Raw genomic sequence first — 20,020 nt, forward strand, 5'->3', positions numbered from 1 at the left:
AGGCTGCTCACCCGGAGAACAGGGCCCAAATGGACAGATGAAATGAAGAAAGAGATGTGGGGAGGTCCCATGAGCCAGAGGCAGAGGGGCTAGAGAGTGGAGTTCTGTGTGCTGTATACTGGGGTGAGGTCTTTACTGCCTGCTGCAGGACGGGACCCTGAGACCTAACCCAGACACGATATGGGCAGGATGGTTCATCACACAGGAGCAAGTGTATCATTGCTAAAATGAGTAGCAACACACTCAAACTTCTCAATAAAACAATTAAAAATGCCGGATGTTGTTTCCAGTTCCACAGAAGACAGAGTAAGTACATCCATCACATTCCTCTTGCTAATTACAACCAAAACTCCTGCTCAAAGTACATGAGGCAACTATCAAAAGGCCTCTTGAAAGGTAGAGAACAGAAGGCAAACTGGCTAGGGACCTGAGAGAAGCCCCAGTGGTAAGTTCTCCGGGTGGTCTGTTTGTTTTGCCTTCTATTTATCTTGGCTTGGGTGACAGAGCAATCTACAATGAGAAAATGCCAACAGGCCCCCTACCCGACCACCCGATATGGAGAAGCCCCAAGAAAAGCCCACTCTCTCCAGACAAATGACCAGGAAGAGGGTAGTTCTGCAGGATGGTACCATTTTGACTTTAGCCAACCTACTCCAGGCAAACACCAGGAAAAAACCCATACTGTTCCCCTCCCCATCAGGTACTGCAGAGACTGTGGGACAAAGCCCTATTGACCAATGCCCACTCTGCCCCAACAAAGCAGTGGTCGCACCTCTCCCCTCCCCACCAAGCACTGAAGAGACTGGGGAAGAGCCCTACTATCCACAACCTGCACTAATTGAATAATACTAAAAAGGTGGCACACCAAATAGAGTGTGAGGATCTAGAAAAAAGGATTCTTTTTTTTTTTTCATTAGGGCCCAAACCATGACCCTGAGATCAAGACCCGAGCTGAGATCAAGAGTTGGACGCCTAACTGACTGAGCCACCAAGGCGCCCCGCAGGAAAAGGGATTCTTTAAATATGGGTATGAAGTACAGGACATGCCTCCCCAAACAGCCCATGTGTGAAACCAATCAGCATCAACAGAGCGAAAGCTTTGAGAACTGAACTACAATGTGGAAAATTCTGAGGGTTCAAATTGGCCTCTGGGTAGCACACAAGTGGGGCAGGCCAAGATAGCTCTGCAGAGGTTTCAAAAACTAAATTTATCTTCAAACCAGAGCCTATTTTTTTTAAATTTATTTATTTGAGACAGAGAGAATGAGGAAAAACAACTCAAATGAGAAAAGACAAACAACAGATGCCAACACTGAGGTGACAAGATGTTGGAATTACTGAATAAGGATTTTAGAGCAGCGATCACAAAAATGTTCCAACATGTAATTATAAACACTCTTGAAAGATACTGGAAAACAGAAAGCCTCATCAAAGAAAAAGATATAAAGACCCACATGGAAATTTCAGAATGAAAAATTACAGTAAGTGGAAAACTCACAGGATGTGCTTAATAACAAAATGAAGATTTAAAAGAGGAAAGAATCTGTGAACCTGAAGATATATCAGTAGAAATTATCCAATCTGAACAACAGAGACAAAACAGAAAAAAAAAGAACAAGTGCCCACAGGACAATAACAAAAGATCTTATTCCTTTTACTAGAGTCCTAGGAGAGGAAAAAGATTGCAGTGCACAAAAAATACTTGAGGAAATAATGGCTGGAAATATCCCAAATTTGGCAAAGGACATAAACCTACCAATTCAAGAATCTGAGCAAACCCTAAAAGGATAAATCCCAATAAATCAACACCCAAACACATCATAATCAAATGTCTGAAGATTAAAGACAAAGAAAAAAATTTGAAAGCGGCTGGAGGGAAAATACAGGCCCAGTGTCAGGCTTCCTCTGCCCCTCCCTGCCCCACGTGCTTAAGCTTTCTCTAAATAAATAAGTTAAAAAAAAAAAAAAGATTAAGTTTAAAAACCAAAGAAAACACTACCCAGAGTGATGTCACACAAAATGGCAGAGTAGGAAACTCTTTGCCAAAGCAACCACTGAGCTGGGAAAAGTGATTAGAGTCAACTATTTTGGAACTCTGGAACCTACCAGAAACTTTTAACAACCAGAGGAGTCCTTATAAAATAAAGGGAGAGGCTGCTGATTTTTCACAAGTGAGCAGCATGTGAAAACCAGCCCAAATCCTCCATTCCTCAGACAGACATGCTGCAGCTGTATGAACAGCAGCCTGCATTCCTGAAGAAGCTGGCTGATGCCAGGGCAGGCAGTGGAAACCTTGTCCTCCATAAATTTAGGGTTATGCATTTAGGACAGTCTGATGGATCCCTGAGGACCAGCACAGATGCTTGTGGTGGATTTGACCCCCCAGCAACAACAGCTTCCCTTGGGGGCATCTACCAGATTTGAAGAGACAGAATCCCCTTCCCCTGCTTCCCAATTTAGAGTCAGGCATTTAAGGAAATCTATGTCAGGTTACTTACTGACTGTAGAGAAAATGAAACAGAAACTTCAGTGGTTATACAAAAACAAAGCATACACATTTTGCAAAAATGGGTTGGAAAGGTAACACACAATTCCAGCCCTCAACAAGCAAAACATTAGCAATTCCTGATGACTGAGAAAATTACCTTTGGAGACATTCTGAATGTACAATTCTCAACAAAAAATTATAAAATACACAAACAGCAAAGGACGGACCATTCACAGGAAAAAAAGAATTTGACAGAAACCATTCTCAAGGAAGCCCAGACATCGCACTTCCTACAGGCAAACTTTAAGCCAACCATCGTAAATGTGCTCAGTGAGCTCAGGAAACCACGGACAAAGAACTAAAGGAGATCAGGAAAACAGATGAAAAAAAATGAGACTATCTATGGAAAGAAAGAATTATGGAAAGGAACAAAAAAGAAATTCTGGACTGAAAAGTCCATTAAATTAAAAACTCACTAGAGGGGTTCAGCAGCAGATTTGAGAAGTAAAAGAAGAGATGAGCAAACTCGAAGATAGGTCCTTTGAAATTATCTAGTCTGAAGAGAAGACTAAATGAAGAAACGGAACAAGCCTGAAAGACCCGTGGGAGAGCAGTAGGAAGGCAAAGAGCAGAAGGAGGGGGACAACTGTAGAGGGCCTGTCACCTCACAGAATGATGGTGGTGGAGAGTCAAATCTGACAGCTTCGTCTCTTAGTGGCTGTTTGTGAATTTGGTTGGTGAAGACACAGGAAGCGGGAGATTGGGAGAGGAAGCGAGTATCACAAGTTCAGATTTAGGCAGAGTCTGAGATACGGATAAAGGCACATAAAGCTGCCCTACAAAGAGATGAAATGCAGTCCCAGAGCTTCCAAGAGACGTCGTTTGAGGAGAGCATTTAGGAGCCATGTAAACACAATCTTGGTAACTGGGGACAACTGACCACCATCTGTTAAAAGAGCGCCAAGAAGAGAGCCCTGGAGAGAGACATAGTGCTGAGTCGAGGAGCAGAAACCAGGGAAGGAGCAGCAGACAGAAGTGGCCTCGTGGAACCCACGCGGGCATAGGAACCAATGCTGGAGTGACTGCTAAACAGCAAATGCTGCGGACCTACTACGCGCCAAACTGCCTTTCCATTATGACATGCCCCGCGGACCCAGGCACGCCTCATCACGGTGGGAAGCGCGGGTGGCCGGCCCAGAAGCGAGCCTCAGGGCCGCGCGAGGCCCAGCCAGCCGGAGCGCGTGGAAGGGGCTTACCTGATTGCGCACCTCCAGGCACTGGCCCAGCCGCGGCCCCAGCAACCGGCCAGCCCAGGCGGCTGTGGCCCAGGAGGCCCCGTCGTACTCCAGCCTGGGCCGCGAGGATTCTTCCCCCGCCTTCCTGGCCTGCCGGCCCCCTAGCGCGGGGAAAGCCGCGTGGTCCCGCCATGCACCGCGCGCGTCTCGCGTCACTGCGGACGACTCCCGCGAGAGCTGGCGGAGGGAGCCGGTTGCTAGGCAACCGGGCTAGGTTGCTCCCTCCCCGCCTGGAGGCTTCGGGTCTGGGTGGGAAGAGCGTTGTGGTGAGGTTCCCGCCCTTGGTCCTCGCCTTGCAGACCTGCGGAATCCAATTCGATGACCCTTTCCTAACAGGACGGGGGAATCTACTCAGTTCCAGGAATCCACGTCCCCTAGGGCGGTGGTTGCCTCCAAGGCTGTGGCTCTGTGAGAGCCCAAATCCCCCCTCGGCTCTGCCCTTTGCCGGTGCAGGGTTTTTCTGGGACCCCCGAGAAACTGAGCACCTGTCCGTAGCTGGAGCTTTCTCATGGTTAGTCCTTTGGTTTTTGTTTTGTTCCCTTGTAAGTTCCCCAGACCTTTGTAAAGACTGCCTGGAGAATGGCACATTTAGATTGACACCAGACCCAAAGGGCACTTTTTTTTTTTTTTAACAGTTGCTAAGGGGTGTTTCCTACCCCCCGCCCCACCACCCCTCACAATCATTCTGTCCCAAGGTCTGGCTAAAACTGAGCAGCTAACACCTGTTCTACCAGTCTCAGGATTAAAGAAAAGCCCTTTGCCGGGGCGGGAGGTGTCAAACTCTGAAATTCCTCTCTCCTACCCCGAACTGATTTTGTCACCTCTCTCGCTCCTTCATTTTATTGGGAATAGTTCACATTCCTCCAGTTCTTCTACAAAAACACTTTTCATCCTCATTCCATCCTGTAGGGTCTTTCTGGCTCTAACCAGCAGCTCTCTGGCTTCTCTTCCTTTCCCAAATAGCTTGGATATCATGACCCATCATTTCAGTTCTCACTTAAGTGAGTTTTCTCTTTGCCCTTTTGGCCAATCTCCATCCCTTGCGAAACCAAGCTGTGTCTTTTCTCCAGTCTGGCTGCAGAGATTCTAGACATCGCTGCTGAAAAACAAAGAATGGTGCCATCACTCCTCCATAAATGCATGCTTTCTAATGGCACTGAGCTCCTACTGCAGACTGGAAGTTCTTACATCCATTCTGTGACCTTGCTGTCATATTAACTACAGCATTTCCCCCAAACTTCCTAAAGTCTGCCACAAACTTGCCACTCAATCCCATTCTACTTTTAGTAAATGATTTCACCACATCTACTTGCTCTGGAGCAAGTGAGGTATCCCAGCCATCCCTTTGCGGTTGCCAGAAACTGCAAGGGAGGAAAAGGTCTTTTTCCCTCTACTGTCTATGTTCTTGATGAGGGAAGACCTAAAGAAGCAGTTAAACCTGAGTGGTTTCATTATTATTATTTTTTATTTGAGAGAGAGAGCACAAGTGGGGGGCAGAACAGAGGGAGAAGCACAAGCAGACTCCTTGCTGAGCACAGAGCCTGACGCGGGGCTCAATCCCATGACCCTGAAATCATGACCTGAGCCGAAACCAAGAGTCAGATGCTTAACCGACTGAGTCACCCAGGTGCCCTAAACCTGAGTGTTTTTATGCTAGGTTTGATGAGCGGAGAGTCATGGAAAAATGTGACCGGATGAAGGAAAGTGTGAGCAAACTTGGGGAAACAGCGGGGATGGCCTGTTTAGATTTTTCTCAGCATCCCTCACCTGGAGATAAGGCTATTCCTTTCCTCCAGGATAAGTAGGGTACCTCTCACATGACCTGCTTCAGAGGAAGGTCAGAAAGTCCTTCCTGTACATGCCATTTCTCAGTTTCCCTCAGCTTCAGATATTCAGTATGCCAAAGTGCCATATTGAATATCAGCATGTCCCAAACCCTGTCAAAAGAAAACAGTCCAGATAAAAATGAAATTTCCTTTGTTCCCTGTCCTCGTGGCACCCCCCCCACCCCCGCTTTCCCTAGAAGGAACTACTACCATAAATTTTGTTTCTGTATACACCTAAATATATATGTATCCATAAAACTTAACTTTTTGAGTGTTTAGATATCCCATAATTTCCTCACTGGCTTATAAAGCCATCTGTCATATACTGTTGCATAGAGACAGAAACAGATCTGAGGGGCTGCAGAGAAGAATTAGTAGGGAGTGACTGCTAATAAGAGGTTTTCTTCTTTCTGGGGAGATGAAAATGTTTGGGAACCAGAGAGAGGGGTGGTTGCATGACAGTGTGAATGTCCAATATGCACTAAATGGTTAATTTTATGTGAATTTCACGTCAATTTAACAAAAGCAATAGGAAGCCATTGGAAGGTTTTAAGGGAGGGTAACAAGAGCAGAGGTAACTTTAGGAATGGTGGTTACTCTAGCGGCAGAATGAGAATGGTTTGGCAGGGGGCAGAGCTGGGTAGGTGGGAGGTCGGAAAGCCTATCGAGGCTATTTAGTGAGAGGTGATAGCTAGTGTCACATCACACCCCTGCTTACGATCCCCACCATAAAGCCTCCAATCCTTCCAATGGCACTCAAGACCTTCTATGATTTGGCACTCACTTTGGCCACCCTCTGTCAGCACAAGCATCTGTCATGATCAGTGTTCCAAAGTTTCTCTCACTGCCATTAGCTTTGCCTGGAGTATTTTTCCCCTTTCCCTCCCCCACTGCCAACTTTTTTTAAAGATTTTTTTTAATTTTAGAAAAATTTAAATATTTTTTTAAAAATTAAAATTTAAATTTAAATTTTAATTTTAAAATTTTTAAATTAAAAAAATTTTTTTTAATTTTAATTTTTTTAAATTTTAAATTTTTTTGAAATTTAGAGGTAGAGGGACAAGCAGACTCTGCGTTGAGTGCAGAGCCTGCTGTGGGGCTCCATCTCAGGACCTGGGATCATGACCTGAGCCGAAGTCAGGTGCTTAACTGACCGAGCCACCCAGGTGCCCCACCCCATGCCAACTTTTACTTATTCTTTAGGTTTCAGCTTAAATGTCATTTGCTCATGGGAGCTTCTCCTGACCTCCTTGAACGTACTAGCTCCTTTGCTGTGTCCTCCTTTTCATGCACCTTTTGGGTCTTGCCTCCCACTGGTTCCGTGCCAGTTGCCCCGCAGGATTGCGAGCTCCCGGAGGGCAGACGTGTCCCTGGCCTGTAGCCCTCGTGCCTTTCAACAGGGTGGACGTGGAATAAGAATTTGTGGGAGGAATGAATGGATCCGCATCTCAAGCAATGTGCTACAGCCTTCCTCCTCTTTCTGCCATACTTCAATCTCTACCTCCTCTGACTTTGTTTTAGCTCTGAAGCATGCTTCCATCTTCCTTCCTTTCTTTTTTTTTTTTTTTAAAGATTTTATTTATTTGACAGAGAGAGACACAGCGAGAGAGGGAACACAAGCAGGGGGAGCGGGAGAGGGAGAAGCAGGCTTCCCGCTGAGCAGGGAGCCCGATGCGGGGCTCGATCCCAGGACCCTGGGATCATGACCTGAGCCGAAGGCAGACGCTTAACGACTGAGCCACCCAGGCACCCCGTGCTTCCATCTTTCTTAAAAACACTTCTCTTGATGCCATCACCTCCCAAAGTTATCACCTCAAACCTCCCTTTCCTTTGAATACCGCTGGCTCAGTCAGAAGAGCATGTGACTCTTGATCTTGGGGTGGTGAGTTTGAACCCTCCATTGCGTGTAGAGATGACTTAAAAATAAGTAAATCAATGGGGGAGTGTGGAGGATCTTGTGGGGTGACAATAAAGTGCTTTCAGTTGGCCAGGCTGACTGGGTCAACCCACGAGGTGAGGTTGAGAGGCGGGTCCATCTTCCTACCTAGGACCCGTCAATGGCTCACTAGGGAACAAAATGAAAACTTCTCAGCCTGGGAGTCAAAATTTTCTTTAGTTCGGCTACAACTTACCTTTTCAGCTTCATCTCCCATTTCTCTGCTCACACAGTCGACGCTTTAACCAAACCAGAGTATAGCTGTTTTCCTAACCTCGCTTCCTTGTATTTGTATCTTTTGTGACATCTCCCTGTTTCTGCTATATCCTCGTCCCTAATTTCTACCTTTTGAAATCTGATCTGTCCTTTATGGATCAGTTACAGTTCAAATGCAGCCTTTCCCGATCTTCCCATTTGGGAGTGATCTCAACAGCTCCTACAGCATCTGCTGGTAACTCGCACTCAGAACAGCAGTATCGGCACGATCTCGTGTCACTCCTTGAAACACGCCCCCCTTCGTTTTCAAGTGCCAATTCACCCGATTTTCCTCCTACCTCTCAAGCTGCTCTTTCAAAGGTCCTTGCCAAGCGTAGCCTGCTATACTTGGCTGTTTTGAATACCGAAATGCCTCAGTGCTGGACCCTCTTCTTTCCTCATGCCCTTGCCTTGGCCATCTCAGCTTTCGTTCCAGTTACCATGAAATTCCAATCGCCTCTAACTTCTCTGAGCTCCAGGGCCCACCTAGTATCTTCACCTGGATGCTCAGAGGCAACTCAGCTGAGGACATATCTGTGCCAAGCTTGGCCCTCTTCCTGTGGTCTCTCTCTCAAGTGGATGGCACCCCACTGGTTCCACAAGCCAGAAACCTGGGACTCCTCTCTCGAAACCGAGGCCCGAATATTTTGCCTTTTACGTGTACTTCCGGCCTGTCATTTCTCTCCATGTCTACCACCGCCACTGTCTTATCTCCCACCATGCTCTGCCTGGACTGCAGCAGGAGCTTCCTACTCAACTTCTGCACCAACTCTTGCTGCCTGCCCTCTGGTCTGTTCTCCACACTGCAAATGGAATGGTCTGTTCAAAATGCAAGTATGGTTTTGACATCTCTTTGCCTAAAGCCCATCAGCCACTTCCCATTGTCTGCATGGATCTGCTCCTGCCTCTCTGTCCAGATTCATCTTATTTTTTAAAAATATTTAATTATTTTATTTATTTGAATAAATAATATTCAAATATTCATGCGCGTCCGGGGGCGGGGGTGTGTGGAGGGAAAAGAAGAGGGGAAGAATCCCAAGCAGATTGCGCTGAGCACAGAGCCCCATGTGGGGCTCGACCCCATGACCCCAAGATCACGACCTGAGCTGAAACCAAGAGTCAGATGCTCAACAGACTGAGCCACCCAGGCACCCCCAGACTCATCTTGAACCACTGTCTGGGCTCTGGCTGTACTGGCCTTTCAATTCCTTTAATGGCCCCCAGGGCCTTTGCACATGCAACTCCTGCTACTGAGAATGAGCTTTCCCTCCCTAGTTGTTGCTCAGTTAACACCCCCTGACACTCTGTACCTTAGTTCAGCTCTCAGTTTATCAAGGAAGCATTCCTATAACTGTCCTCCCATGCTCTCAGAGCATTTTGTTATTGTGCTCCCTCTAGACATACAGTTGGCCTTTGAACGATGTGGGGGTTTAGGGTAATGACCCCCTACACAGTTGAAAATCCACGTGTAATTTTTGACTCTCCCTAAACTTAATAGCCTACTATTGACCAGAAGCAGGACCAACAACATAAACGGTTGGCGAACACATATTTTGGGTATGTATTACATTCTATATTCTCACAATAAAGTAGCTAAAGGAAATGTTAAGGAACTCCTAAAACACATTTACAGTACTGACCATATTTATGGGGAAAAAAAAATCCACATATAAGTGGACCCCCGCAGCTCAAACCCGTGTCCTTCAAGGGTCAACTGGAGTTATAAATTTGTTCTTGTGATTATTTGATTACCCTACTTGTTTCCCTGACTAGCCTCCAGAAGGGTGGGTCTGTTTCTGCTCTTCACTGTGCTCCCAGTGCCCGACAGAACAGACCTCTGATGACACATGATGCGTGCATGCAACTTTTGAGGGTGAGGAACAGAATGTCTTCATCTTTGAAAATTTTAGTGCTCACACAATGAATGGATGCACAAAATATGTGTATAACTAAGAATGCAGTGTAAAAAGAGAAATCATTCATTCACCCCAAAATGCTGACAGGCCTACCTACTGTACCTTCAGGAACACATTAGAGACTCAGGACAACCACGGTGGGCAAGATGAACTCACTTGAGACAACAGTACAGAACACGCCTCAGCTCTGTGCCCTCAGCTTAGATTTCTGCTATGCTGTCCTCCCCCTTGGCCATTCCAAGCCTTTGTTCCTTTTTACCTTGGCAGGGCCACCCCTACGCCCCAAGCAAATTTGGTCCATCTGTATAAACCCTAACTCCCGCCCCTCAATGCGTATCATTCTAGTAGCCTAATCTCACGAATCCTTACAATGCTCTGCTGGCCAGTGACCAGCCAACCAAGCTGCCTTCTAGAACTGGGGCCTGGTCACAGGATGCTGGGAAGACCTCTCGGGTGTGAGTACCAGAGCCTCTGGGGCATCTGGTCAAGGCCATGTGCAGGTGGGAGAGTTGAGGGCTGGGGTACACCTGGGAGAGTCGCCCTGCCGGGTGGCACAGCTACCCCAGGCCAGACCCGGGTCCTGGAAAGCACTTCAAAGCTCAAGGCAGTCCTCTGCCTGGCTTTCTGGACCCCTCGGCTTCACACTTGAGCCCTGGAGTGATCTGTAAGAGACCTGTGACCAGGGTGCCTGGGGGGCTTAGTCGGTTAAGCGTTTGACTTCAGCTCAGGTTACAGTCTCAGGGTCCTGGGTTCAAGCCCTGCATCCAGCTCCCTGCTCAGCCAGGAGTCTGCTTCCTCTGCCTCTGCTCTTCCCCCTGCTTGTGCTGTCTCTCTCAAATAAAATCTTAAAAAAAGAGAGAGCTGTGACCAAGGTCTGTCCATTGTCTCATCAGTGGTTCTTCAGATGCAAAAGGCTCACCCTTGCATTCTGCTGCAGGGAGCAGAAAACCCCAGCTGTAGGCAAGGATTCCCCATTTCTGTGTTTATCCAGATCATCTTCCCACTGGGCAGTCCTCTCCTTACTTGATGAATCATTTGGGTAATTCTCCCACTTATCATCCTTGGGCCTTCCCCACCCACCTCCCTCCCTCAGATGTCCCCTTGGCTTCACGCACCAGCAGTGCGAGGTTGCAAATAATGCCGCTGGTGAAGTTTCCGTGCAACCAGCCCCGGCTGTTCATCAGCTCCCCCTGCAGATCCTGTGGTAGCTGGGACTGGCTTGTTCTGAATCCCCTTATGACTGGCATCTTCTGTCCCTGAGCAGCAGTTGTCCCATCCAGTTTTAAGGTGACAGGTTCCTTTTGCATCTCGATGGTGGAGAAAGTTGTATCCATAGCCCGAGACGCCAGATTTTATGCACAGACCTGGGCGTCAAGGTAAATGACAATACTGACCATTCTGGCATGTTCTGTTCGATCATTCCCAAGGACAGGAGAGGGCACAGGGGACGGAATGTGACTGAGGAGTGCAAACCAGGTTCTCTATAGCAGCTGTATTCCTTTTTTTTTTTTTTTTTTAAAGATTTTATTTATTTGAGAGAGAGAGAGAGAGCACGAGTAAGCACAAGAGGGGGCAGGGTCAAAGGGAGAAGCAGACTGGCCCTGAGCAGGGAGCCTGATGTGGGAATCGATCCCGGGACTCTGGGATCATGACCTGAGCTGAAGGCAGTCACTTAACCAACTGAGCCACCCAGGCGCCCCAGCAGCTGTATTCCTCACAAGTATTCCTATCTTTAAGATCTCCTCCCAGAAGTGCAGAGATTAGGTGGGATTCGGTGAACCCCAGGAGAGAAGTGTAGGCTTTTCACTGGAACCCTGACCCCAAAACTACGTTGGATGGTCAGTTAGCACCACCGTTCTCCATTGCCAGGTTGAAATATTTATTTGAAAAACTGAAAACACAGATGCAATGTATTATACAAAGAAAGGTCTTAATACCATAATAAAAGTATTGTTGGAAGGGAATAAGAGCCTGTCGCTACCTGCCCTGGGAAGGTAGGCACTCGGTGAAAAATGAAATCCATTTCTAAGAACTATTCTAATGGAAAACTGGGTGGGGGGGGAAGGTTAAAAACAGAACAGAAGAAAAACAAACCCAACCTATCCCTGCGAACCTAAATGTGAGAGTTTGTTATAAGTTATCAGCAAGATTTATCGGAACCCCCTCGGTTTGTCCCTAGGAGTAGTAATCAGCTTCATTTAGGGCCTTCAAACTGAGGTAGTTGAGGGTCACCTGAAAGACATGTCTGGAAATGATCTACTCTCAGAATCGGACCCAATGGCATCTAACCCATGATTTCCCATTGCTTTGGCTCCTGGGGGCGAGAGGCTGTGCCACCACTTTGGGTTGCTGATCCTGCATTTGGCCTGACCCTGGGAGACGGAGGGGCATCTGCGGTGAAGGCTGGTGGGCCCGCAGGGGTGGCTGTCTAGGCTACAGACAGCGTGGTCTCCGGGGGACCGAGGACGGCGGAGACAGGCCAGAGCCGGTCTGGTTGAAAGGCCAATGCCAGGATCGAAGGCTTTCATTGGCAGGAAGGATTTCCAGACACTTGCAAAGGTGGTAGAAGGTAGCAAGAACTTGACCGGTGGCTAAAGACCAGGGTAAGTGGAGCCGGGAGACCCCTCCAGACTAAGGAGCTGGCCAAGAAGTGAGCATTTCCCAGGTGCAAGCTCAGGACCAGCTCCTCTTCGGCGAGAGGCCGAAGCAAGCCAATCTGAGGATGAACGACATGCATTGTGACCCCCGTGGTACCTGGTTAACCCTGGTGTTGACTTGGCAGCTCAAACACTTCCAACGTTAAGGACATTCTGGGCAATGTTTGGTTCTTCCAGCCACTGGATTAGGGACTTAGATTCAGGTGGGACCCTAGGGATCTTGCTGTCAGCGGCAGAACTAGGCAACAATCTAAATTACAGTCTAATTTAAACTCCTGACTCAGATATAAAAGAACCCCACAAAAGGCAGGTCTTTTCTACCTTTTTTTTTCCTTATTATGTACACATACCCCCTTACTCTAGAGATATTAGAGCAACTGTATAGAAAATTAAATAAGGGATACGGCTGTCTTTCAACCTCTCATCAGTCCTAAGCCATCTTTTGTTGTTCTGCCTTGCTGTGACCCAATTACACTGGCCCATGGGACTTCAGTCACTCAGGATGCTCAGTGACTACTTTAAAAGGCTATGAGGTTCATTTTTAGCCTTAGGATGTCATTCCTGTTTGAATCAAGTATTTCACACCAAGTATAAACACCCTTACTTGAGAAAAGCCAAGGTAGGACAATTTGATTTTGGCTAGAGGATGGGCCAGCTCCTAAGGCAAGCGAGGACAAATATTACGCTACCCCCGACGGATACTTCTTGTGTGACACGGGATTAGCTTGTGTTCCTGTTTAATCTCTTTCTTCACGGTTTTATTACTCAGGCGAAGTCCGCAAAGATTTTAAAAATTACTGTGGCTTCTTTTTAGAGGGAACGTTATTCAGAGAATCCCAGCGTGGTCCAATATACCAGATTTTTCTCACCACTGGTAATTCAGAGCACAACAGTTCGGCCGAGATTCTGGAAGTGAGGACTAGTCCGCTGTGGAAATGCTGACCCACTCTGAGACCACACCGATTGGCTTAATTGGCACAACTGGGCCAGGGGCGCCACGCACCACTCCTTCTGAGCCCCGGATGGAAAAACGCTGAGCACAAACAAGTGTTAAGCGTAAGACCGCTTATCTTCTGCGGCTGACCCCTCTTTAGCCCAACGTGATCGCCTGTCTGAGTCTTGGAATCTGAGCTAATGGGAGAGTGTTTTTTGAGTGCCCTACTTAGAAAATGCACAGAGAGGGAGGGGGAGGGTGGGGGGGGAAGGAGGGCGGTTGATTCACAGTGATCAAACAGGGACCTCGCCACCTGTCACATAGCAACACTTAGCAATGCTCCTGTGGGACAGGTCCTGGGAAGTGCTTGTTGGCTTCTACCTAGGAGTTGCTACAGATAAGGAAGGAAGATACCGTTTGTCCAAGATCGGAAGGTCACTTAAATGCTGGGGTCTGTCCGTCTGGAGGTGGACAAGTGCTGTCAGGCTGCCCGCCCCTAGGAAGCCGTTAATGTGCCCTCTGTCCTCATCCTGTCCAGGCAGCAAGGGCCCGGGACGTGTGGCTGGAAGGCTCAGAGCCAGTGGTCTCCCTTTCTTGGTTTCCCTGACCCAGGTGCTCTGAGGAACCTGCTTGCCTCGGGGTCTAGGCCAGTAACAGACTGGGAAGCATGTTGGCCTGGTGTCTGATTCTTGAAGACTCATGACCTCGGGCAGCCATGCAGCCCCACCATCACCACACCTCAAATCCTGATTGCTCAAAGCGTCTTTCTGGAGGCTGCCGCCGCCGCCGAACAGAGGTTAGTAATAAATATTAAAGGTACCCAACCAAGCACAGGGTTCTTTCCTGCCGGGAGCAAATCTGCCTGATCTTCTGGGTCTTTCCCTTAGGTAGAACATGGAATTATCTTCTTCAGGTTCAAGAGGATGCCCAGGCGGCCAGTTGGAGAGAGGAGTTGGAAAAGCCCTCACGCGCTCCCTCTCAGGGTCCCACCTGGGCCTGAAGGGAGGTGGCATGGAAAATTCATTCTGGGGTAAGAAGGTGGCTACTCTTCCCAGCACACTCAAGCACATGATAAGGTTTTTCAGCCTGGGCACCAGAAGTTCCCAAGAAAGGGGTCTCCTGAGACCTGGGTTGTGTGCACCCCTTCTTTCCCGCATTCTTTACCCCTGGTCAGAAGCTTTCAGCTGGGCTGTCGCTTTAGGAAGGAAAGGCACTCGCTCTGCTTCTGCCTTTGGAGGAGAGTGGGGCTGAGCAGCGGTGCCCACCTCTGGGGAGTGGCCTCGGCTGCCCCAGACTCGCTCAGCGGGACACTCAGCATGGAGGCTGGTGTGGAGCACCAAGGAGAAGCCTGAGCAGCACCATTGCTGTTAACTGCTGTGGTTAGGGGCCCCCGATGGCTCAGAGCTCCAGGGGTGCTCCCTTTGGGAGAGTTGGCTCTATGAGGGAACACTGAAAGAAGAAAACAAAAACAAAAACAAAAACAAAAACCCAACCAACCACCATAAGAAGCAGTGGGAAATCCATGGAACTGCCAAGAGAGGGGAGAGTTGCCTCAGCATGCTCGGCCAGGACGCTCCTGCTGTTCAGTTGGCACAGATTTAGGACGGCGTCCTGGCTTGGAGCCCCGCCAGCCCTCTGACGCTCACGAGTTGGTGCAGATGGTGAAACAGAAAAGGCTGAGGAGAAAACAGAAGAAAAGGCGTGAGGTGGCCCCTCACCAGGGCTCTTGGAAACAGCGAGCCCCTCGGACAAGGCCGCCGAGCATCTGGGGGTCTAATGGCAGGCAGGATGGGGAGGGAGGTCCTCTCCGCGAGGGGTGGCCCTGGTCCCCCCCTCCTCTGTGGAAGGCAGTGACTGGGGTCCCTGGCACTGGACAACGGGAGTGGTGTGGCTGCCACTGGGACTCCCCTGGGGCTTAGGCCGTGGCTGGCGAATAACACACACACAGACAGGCCAAAAGATTTACACTCGGACTTGTGGGGTGTCGACGTGGCTCTATTCTTTTCCGGTGTCCGCTTCATGCAGTGCAGGTGGAGACGCTTCGGTTCCTGAAAGACAATGATAATTTTTGCTTCCTAGCACTACACGTGTGCACGCATTCATTTCACCAACAAAAACGGCCACCATGTTGGGCTCTCCAATACCTCACGCTCATAACCATCTACTCCCTGAGTTACGTGCCCAGGAATGACTGGTATCCATCTGTGGTTGGCTCCCAGAGTCAGTCAAGACAATTAGAGTTTGCAGTCCTCGTCATGATCAAGTTGGCCGCTTTGGGCACGCGGGAAAGCAGCAGACTCTGGGTGATAACGCCTCTCTGGGCTGGTGGGCCCACCATCATCCCCTCACTGTACCCCATTTCTAGCCCCTGACCCTTTCTCTCATGCGGCCATTGCTGCCCACTGCTGATACTAGTCAGTCACTGAGGCTTATAATCCCCTCGCCCCATCTGCAGGCTCTTCACTGACCACCATCCATTCGTTCACTACTCAACTCTATGCACGCCAGGCTAACTGGGCCTGGAAGGGAATGGCTGCGAGGGAGTGACGAGCCCACTGGTCAACATTTAGGTCTTGAGAGGTGACAACAAAAGCTTTCAATTCACCCCAAATTATGCCAGTTTTGGGGCTTGAACATTATTTACAACTGAAACACGCTCTGTGAGTTGAGAGGGGGAAGTCAGTGACCCGAAGGGCGCCTCATTCTGCCACGTCTGAGGGGAAGGCCCTCCACGCACCCTCCCCTCTCGGTGCCCGTGCTGGCCCTCAGAGAGGCCCACCTTCTTCCCAGCCCTCGGCAACACCAGCGAGCTCGTAGTGCTTTTTTCGAAGCTCTCCCAGTTTTTGACGCTCCTTCTGCAGGTCATTCTCCAGCTCCAGCACCCTGACCTGTGGGAAGAGTGGAATTTTCTTTTGAGCAGCGATCTGACAATGGTCTCACTTTGACTTAATCCCTCTCCTTCTCTGCTGATTTCCTCTATCCTCTCCTGTTTACCCGTCTATCCCAGTGGCTCTTCCGTTTCCTCACTGGGACCCTCTCCTGGAGGTGATGCTTTATAGCCCCAGTGGGTGTAGGGCTCATCTCATGCTCTCTGAAATCTCTACCTGAAAGCAACTCTGATATCTAGCCTATATGGGTGGTGTGTTCCAATCCAGTTCCCCTTCTGCTTCAATCCTGCTTTCCTGGAAATCCAGGCAAGAGTCAGCTCAGATGATTCTTCTATCTCTGAGGGGCTGGTACAACTTAGGGTTATCATCATACAGAAAAAAGCACAATCCTACCAAGAAAACGGCTGGTTCCTGGTTACCCCTACTCCTCATTAATTCTAGTTATTTTACTAGTACTAATACTAGTTATTATTTTATTAATTCAAGAAATGTTTGCTGAGCACCCATCATGTACCCTGGGCTCTGCGGCAGGTGCTGGAGACGTGGTGGTGCACAGACGGACAAGGTCCCTGCTTACCTTGCAGGGGGGGAAACACAAACTCACGAACAAGAACAGATCAGAACGTAATGAAAATGACACAGGGTCACGTGATAAAGGCTAAGGGTGATCAGCAAATGCTACTCAGGCAGGCGGGAGCTTGAGGTATCGGAAGAACAGAAAGGAGCCCCATGTGGCCGACGCATGAGTGGGGAGAGGGTCACGAGAGGAGAATGGAGAAACAAGCCAGGATCATTTCATCCAGGGCCCCAGGGCTGGGGGCAGGAGTTTGGATATTAACTCTTAAGTGTGAAAGGGAAGCCACTCGAAGATTTCAAGCAGAGATGTGACGTGCTGTCATTTATGCTTTTAAAAATCTGTAGAACCTGAACAAACTCTATGGGGTGGGGCGAGAGTGGTTAGGCTGTTCCTTTTTTTTTTTTTCTTTTCAAATTCTTTATTGTGCAAAATGTAAAACCATACGGAAAGATGGAGACGATCTGGCGAACCCCATCATGGACCTTTCACCGAGTTCCACCAACTGTCAACCCAGGGCTGGACCTGTCTCAGCAATGTTCTTTCCTATTCTCTGCCCCCAACTGCCCCACCACCCGGCCCCACCATGGGACCACTTGGAAACAAGTCCTCTCATGCATTGCAGTTAAGCTGCCTTTGCAGTAGTTCAGGAGAGAAACGATGGTAGCTCAGGCGGGGTTAGGAAGATGGAAAAGAGGGGGAAGGTTCAGGCTTGGAGAGTTGGAGTTGACAGGACCCGCTGGGGGACTGGATGTAGAAGGGTGAGTGGGGGTTCCAGTTACTGAGGCGGAGAAAACAAGAAGAGGGGCAGATCTGGGTGGGAGGGAAATCGGGAGCCCTGGTTTGGACCCATTAGGTTGGAGACGTATTTGGCATCAAGTGGAGAGATCAAGTAGGCAGTTGGACAAGCACAGAGCTCAAGGAGAAGATCGAGGCCGGGGAGAAGAATCTGGTACTTATCAGCATATAGATGGAGTCTGCAGTCAAGCAGGACTGGATGAGCCCAGTAAGCAAGACAGTGTAGATGGCAGGGACTCGCACCTGATGTGATTTTTCCTAAAAGTGCCAACTGACCCCCACAGAGACTTTCACATTCTCAATCTGGACTTTACCCCAAGACTGGGACCAGCAATTCTAGAACAAGGATGTCAGATCTTTTTTCAGGATCCCACTGATTCCTATTTCTCCACATGCCTTAACTTTACGAACTGGGAGAAATGGCATTGCCTTTGATGGGTTCTCAGTGAATCGATTTTTCTTTTTTAAACCAAGGTCATACACAAAGAATTCATATCAGAATTTTCCAAAAAATTGCCAAAAACCAAAACCAAACAGAAACAGACTCATAAATACAGAGAATTGGGGGTGGCCAGAGGGGGAGGGGGTGGAGGAATGGGTGAAACAGGTGAAGGGGATGAAGAGGTGCATTACCAGATGAGTGAATCATGGGGATGAAAAGTACAACATAGGGAATATAGTCAACAGTATTGTTATGACGTTGCATGGTGACAGACGGTGACTATACTTAACGTGGCGAGCACCGAGTGATATACAGAATTGTCAAACCACTGCATGTATGCCTGAAAGTAATGTAACATTGTGTGTCAACTCGACTTAAAAAAAAAAATCATCCATCGTAAGACATTAAATACTAGTTGATGTCCGCTAGGAGATCCCTGATGGTAACGGTGAGGGGAACAGCAGTCCGAGACCAGTGAGCCACAGTTAAGATTCTGAACTTAACCCATCGTCTGTCTCCACCTCCACTGTCCCTTCCAGTGTCATTTACATTCATGCCTGGGCTACCGGGTCCATCTGTGTGTGTTTCCTCCCCAAGTCTCTCCCCTACTGGCTTCTCTCCATGGGGATAATACTTGGGATCGATGTCACTGGCAACCGATGGAGCAGACGTGGAAGCGGGGATCCTACCTGGGAATCCATCTCCTGGCGTTTGATCTGGGTCAGTGTCATGCTGGAGAAGTCCATATTGTCTGCAAGGGCGGAGGGAAGGTCTTGTCAGGTGACACCCTGGCCGACTCTCTCGCCTGAGAGGCGGCCGTATGATACCAGCACTCTGCTGAAATGCTCGCTAGTTCCCAAAACACATGTGAAAGTCACTGATGTATAGACGGGGAGGAAGTGCGCTGACCGGGTAACGAGGATTGGGCGCGCCCCTACCCCCCAGCCCAGAAGAGTCCTGTCTTTGAATCCAGAGCAATCGCTACATGAAAAATCGACCTTAAGGCCTGTTGCTATGGTGACAGAAACATCATGTGTACGTGGTGTCCCCCCCTTATGAGGAAGTAAGCACGCACGTAGGAAAGATGAACAAGAGAGAATGTGGAAACAGAGTTGTGGGAAACTGGGGACATAGCGACGAGCTGAACAGGATGGATATGAAAAGCAGTGCTTCGGGGCGGCTACCTGTCTCCTCAATCTGGGATTTGCCCGAGATGGTGGAGGTCACAACGGTGGCGGTGGCCTGGTTCACCCCCCGGGAGGCCTGCTGCAGCTGGGCCAGGTTTGGGCTGTCCTTATCAGCTTTCACCTGCCAGGACCAAGCAGAGGTAGGTTCACACAACATACGGCGGCAAGGACAGAGTCAAAGAAGTTGGTCCAATGGTTGCCAACAAACATACGGGATCACTAGGGGTCACTAGTCGACTTCTTACAAATTGCTTCCTATAAGGGGCGTGTGTTGTGGCTCAGTCGGTTGAGTGTCGGACTCTTGCTTTTGGCTCAGGTCATGATCTCAGGATCGTGAGATCGAGCCCCATGTCGGGCTCTGTGCTCAGTGGGGAGTCTGCTGAAGATTCTCTCTCTCCCTGTCCCTCTGCCCGTTTCCCACTTGGGCATGTGCACGCTCTCTCTCTTTCTCTCTCTCAAATAAATACGTAAAATTTTTTTTAAAAGATTTTATTTGTCAGAGAGAGAGAGACACACACAAAAGCACAAGCAGGGGGAGTGGCAGGCAAAGGGAGAAGCAGGCTCCCCGCGGAGCAGGGAGCCCGATGTGGGGCTCGATCCCAGGATCCTGGGATCATGACCTGAGCCGAAGGCAGGCGCTTAACCTAAGGCTGAGCCACCCAGGCGTCCTAAATAAATCTTTAAAAAATGCTCTTATAGGGTCAACTCCTGGCATATCTCTAATATGAAAAATTACTCCTGGCTTATTTGCTTGGTAGCCTCAGACTCTAGCTTTATCAGTTCTTGTGATAAACTGTTCTAGTTGCGGACACTAATTTGGGACA

The 20,020-nt window shown here is 48.8% G+C and overlaps 1 protein-coding gene across 1 annotated transcript in view; it reads right to left on the reverse strand.

The window, feature by feature from the left end:
• Positions 1–11,504: 11,504 nt before the first annotated feature.
• HIP1 (huntingtin interacting protein 1) overlaps positions 11,505–20,020 on the reverse strand; it is a 145,714-nt gene continuing 137,198 nt past the window's right edge. The window contains exons 28-32 of the mRNA XM_021700347.2: positions 19,194–19,317; positions 18,699–18,760; positions 16,087–16,195; positions 15,274–15,355; positions 11,505–14,983 (exon numbers count right to left, since the gene is read on the reverse strand). Coding sequence (XP_021556022.2) covers positions 15,303–15,355; positions 16,087–16,195; positions 18,699–18,760; positions 19,194–19,317 — 348 coding nt within the window. The 3' untranslated portion in view covers positions 11,505–14,983; positions 15,274–15,302. The remainder of the gene's footprint in view (positions 14,984–15,273; positions 15,356–16,086; positions 16,196–18,698; positions 18,761–19,193; positions 19,318–20,020) is intronic.

Source organism: Neomonachus schauinslandi, chromosome 5 (assembly GCF_002201575.2).
Source record: "Neomonachus schauinslandi chromosome 5, ASM220157v2, whole genome shotgun sequence".
Taxonomy (NCBI): domain Eukaryota; kingdom Metazoa; phylum Chordata; class Mammalia; order Carnivora; family Phocidae; genus Neomonachus; species Neomonachus schauinslandi.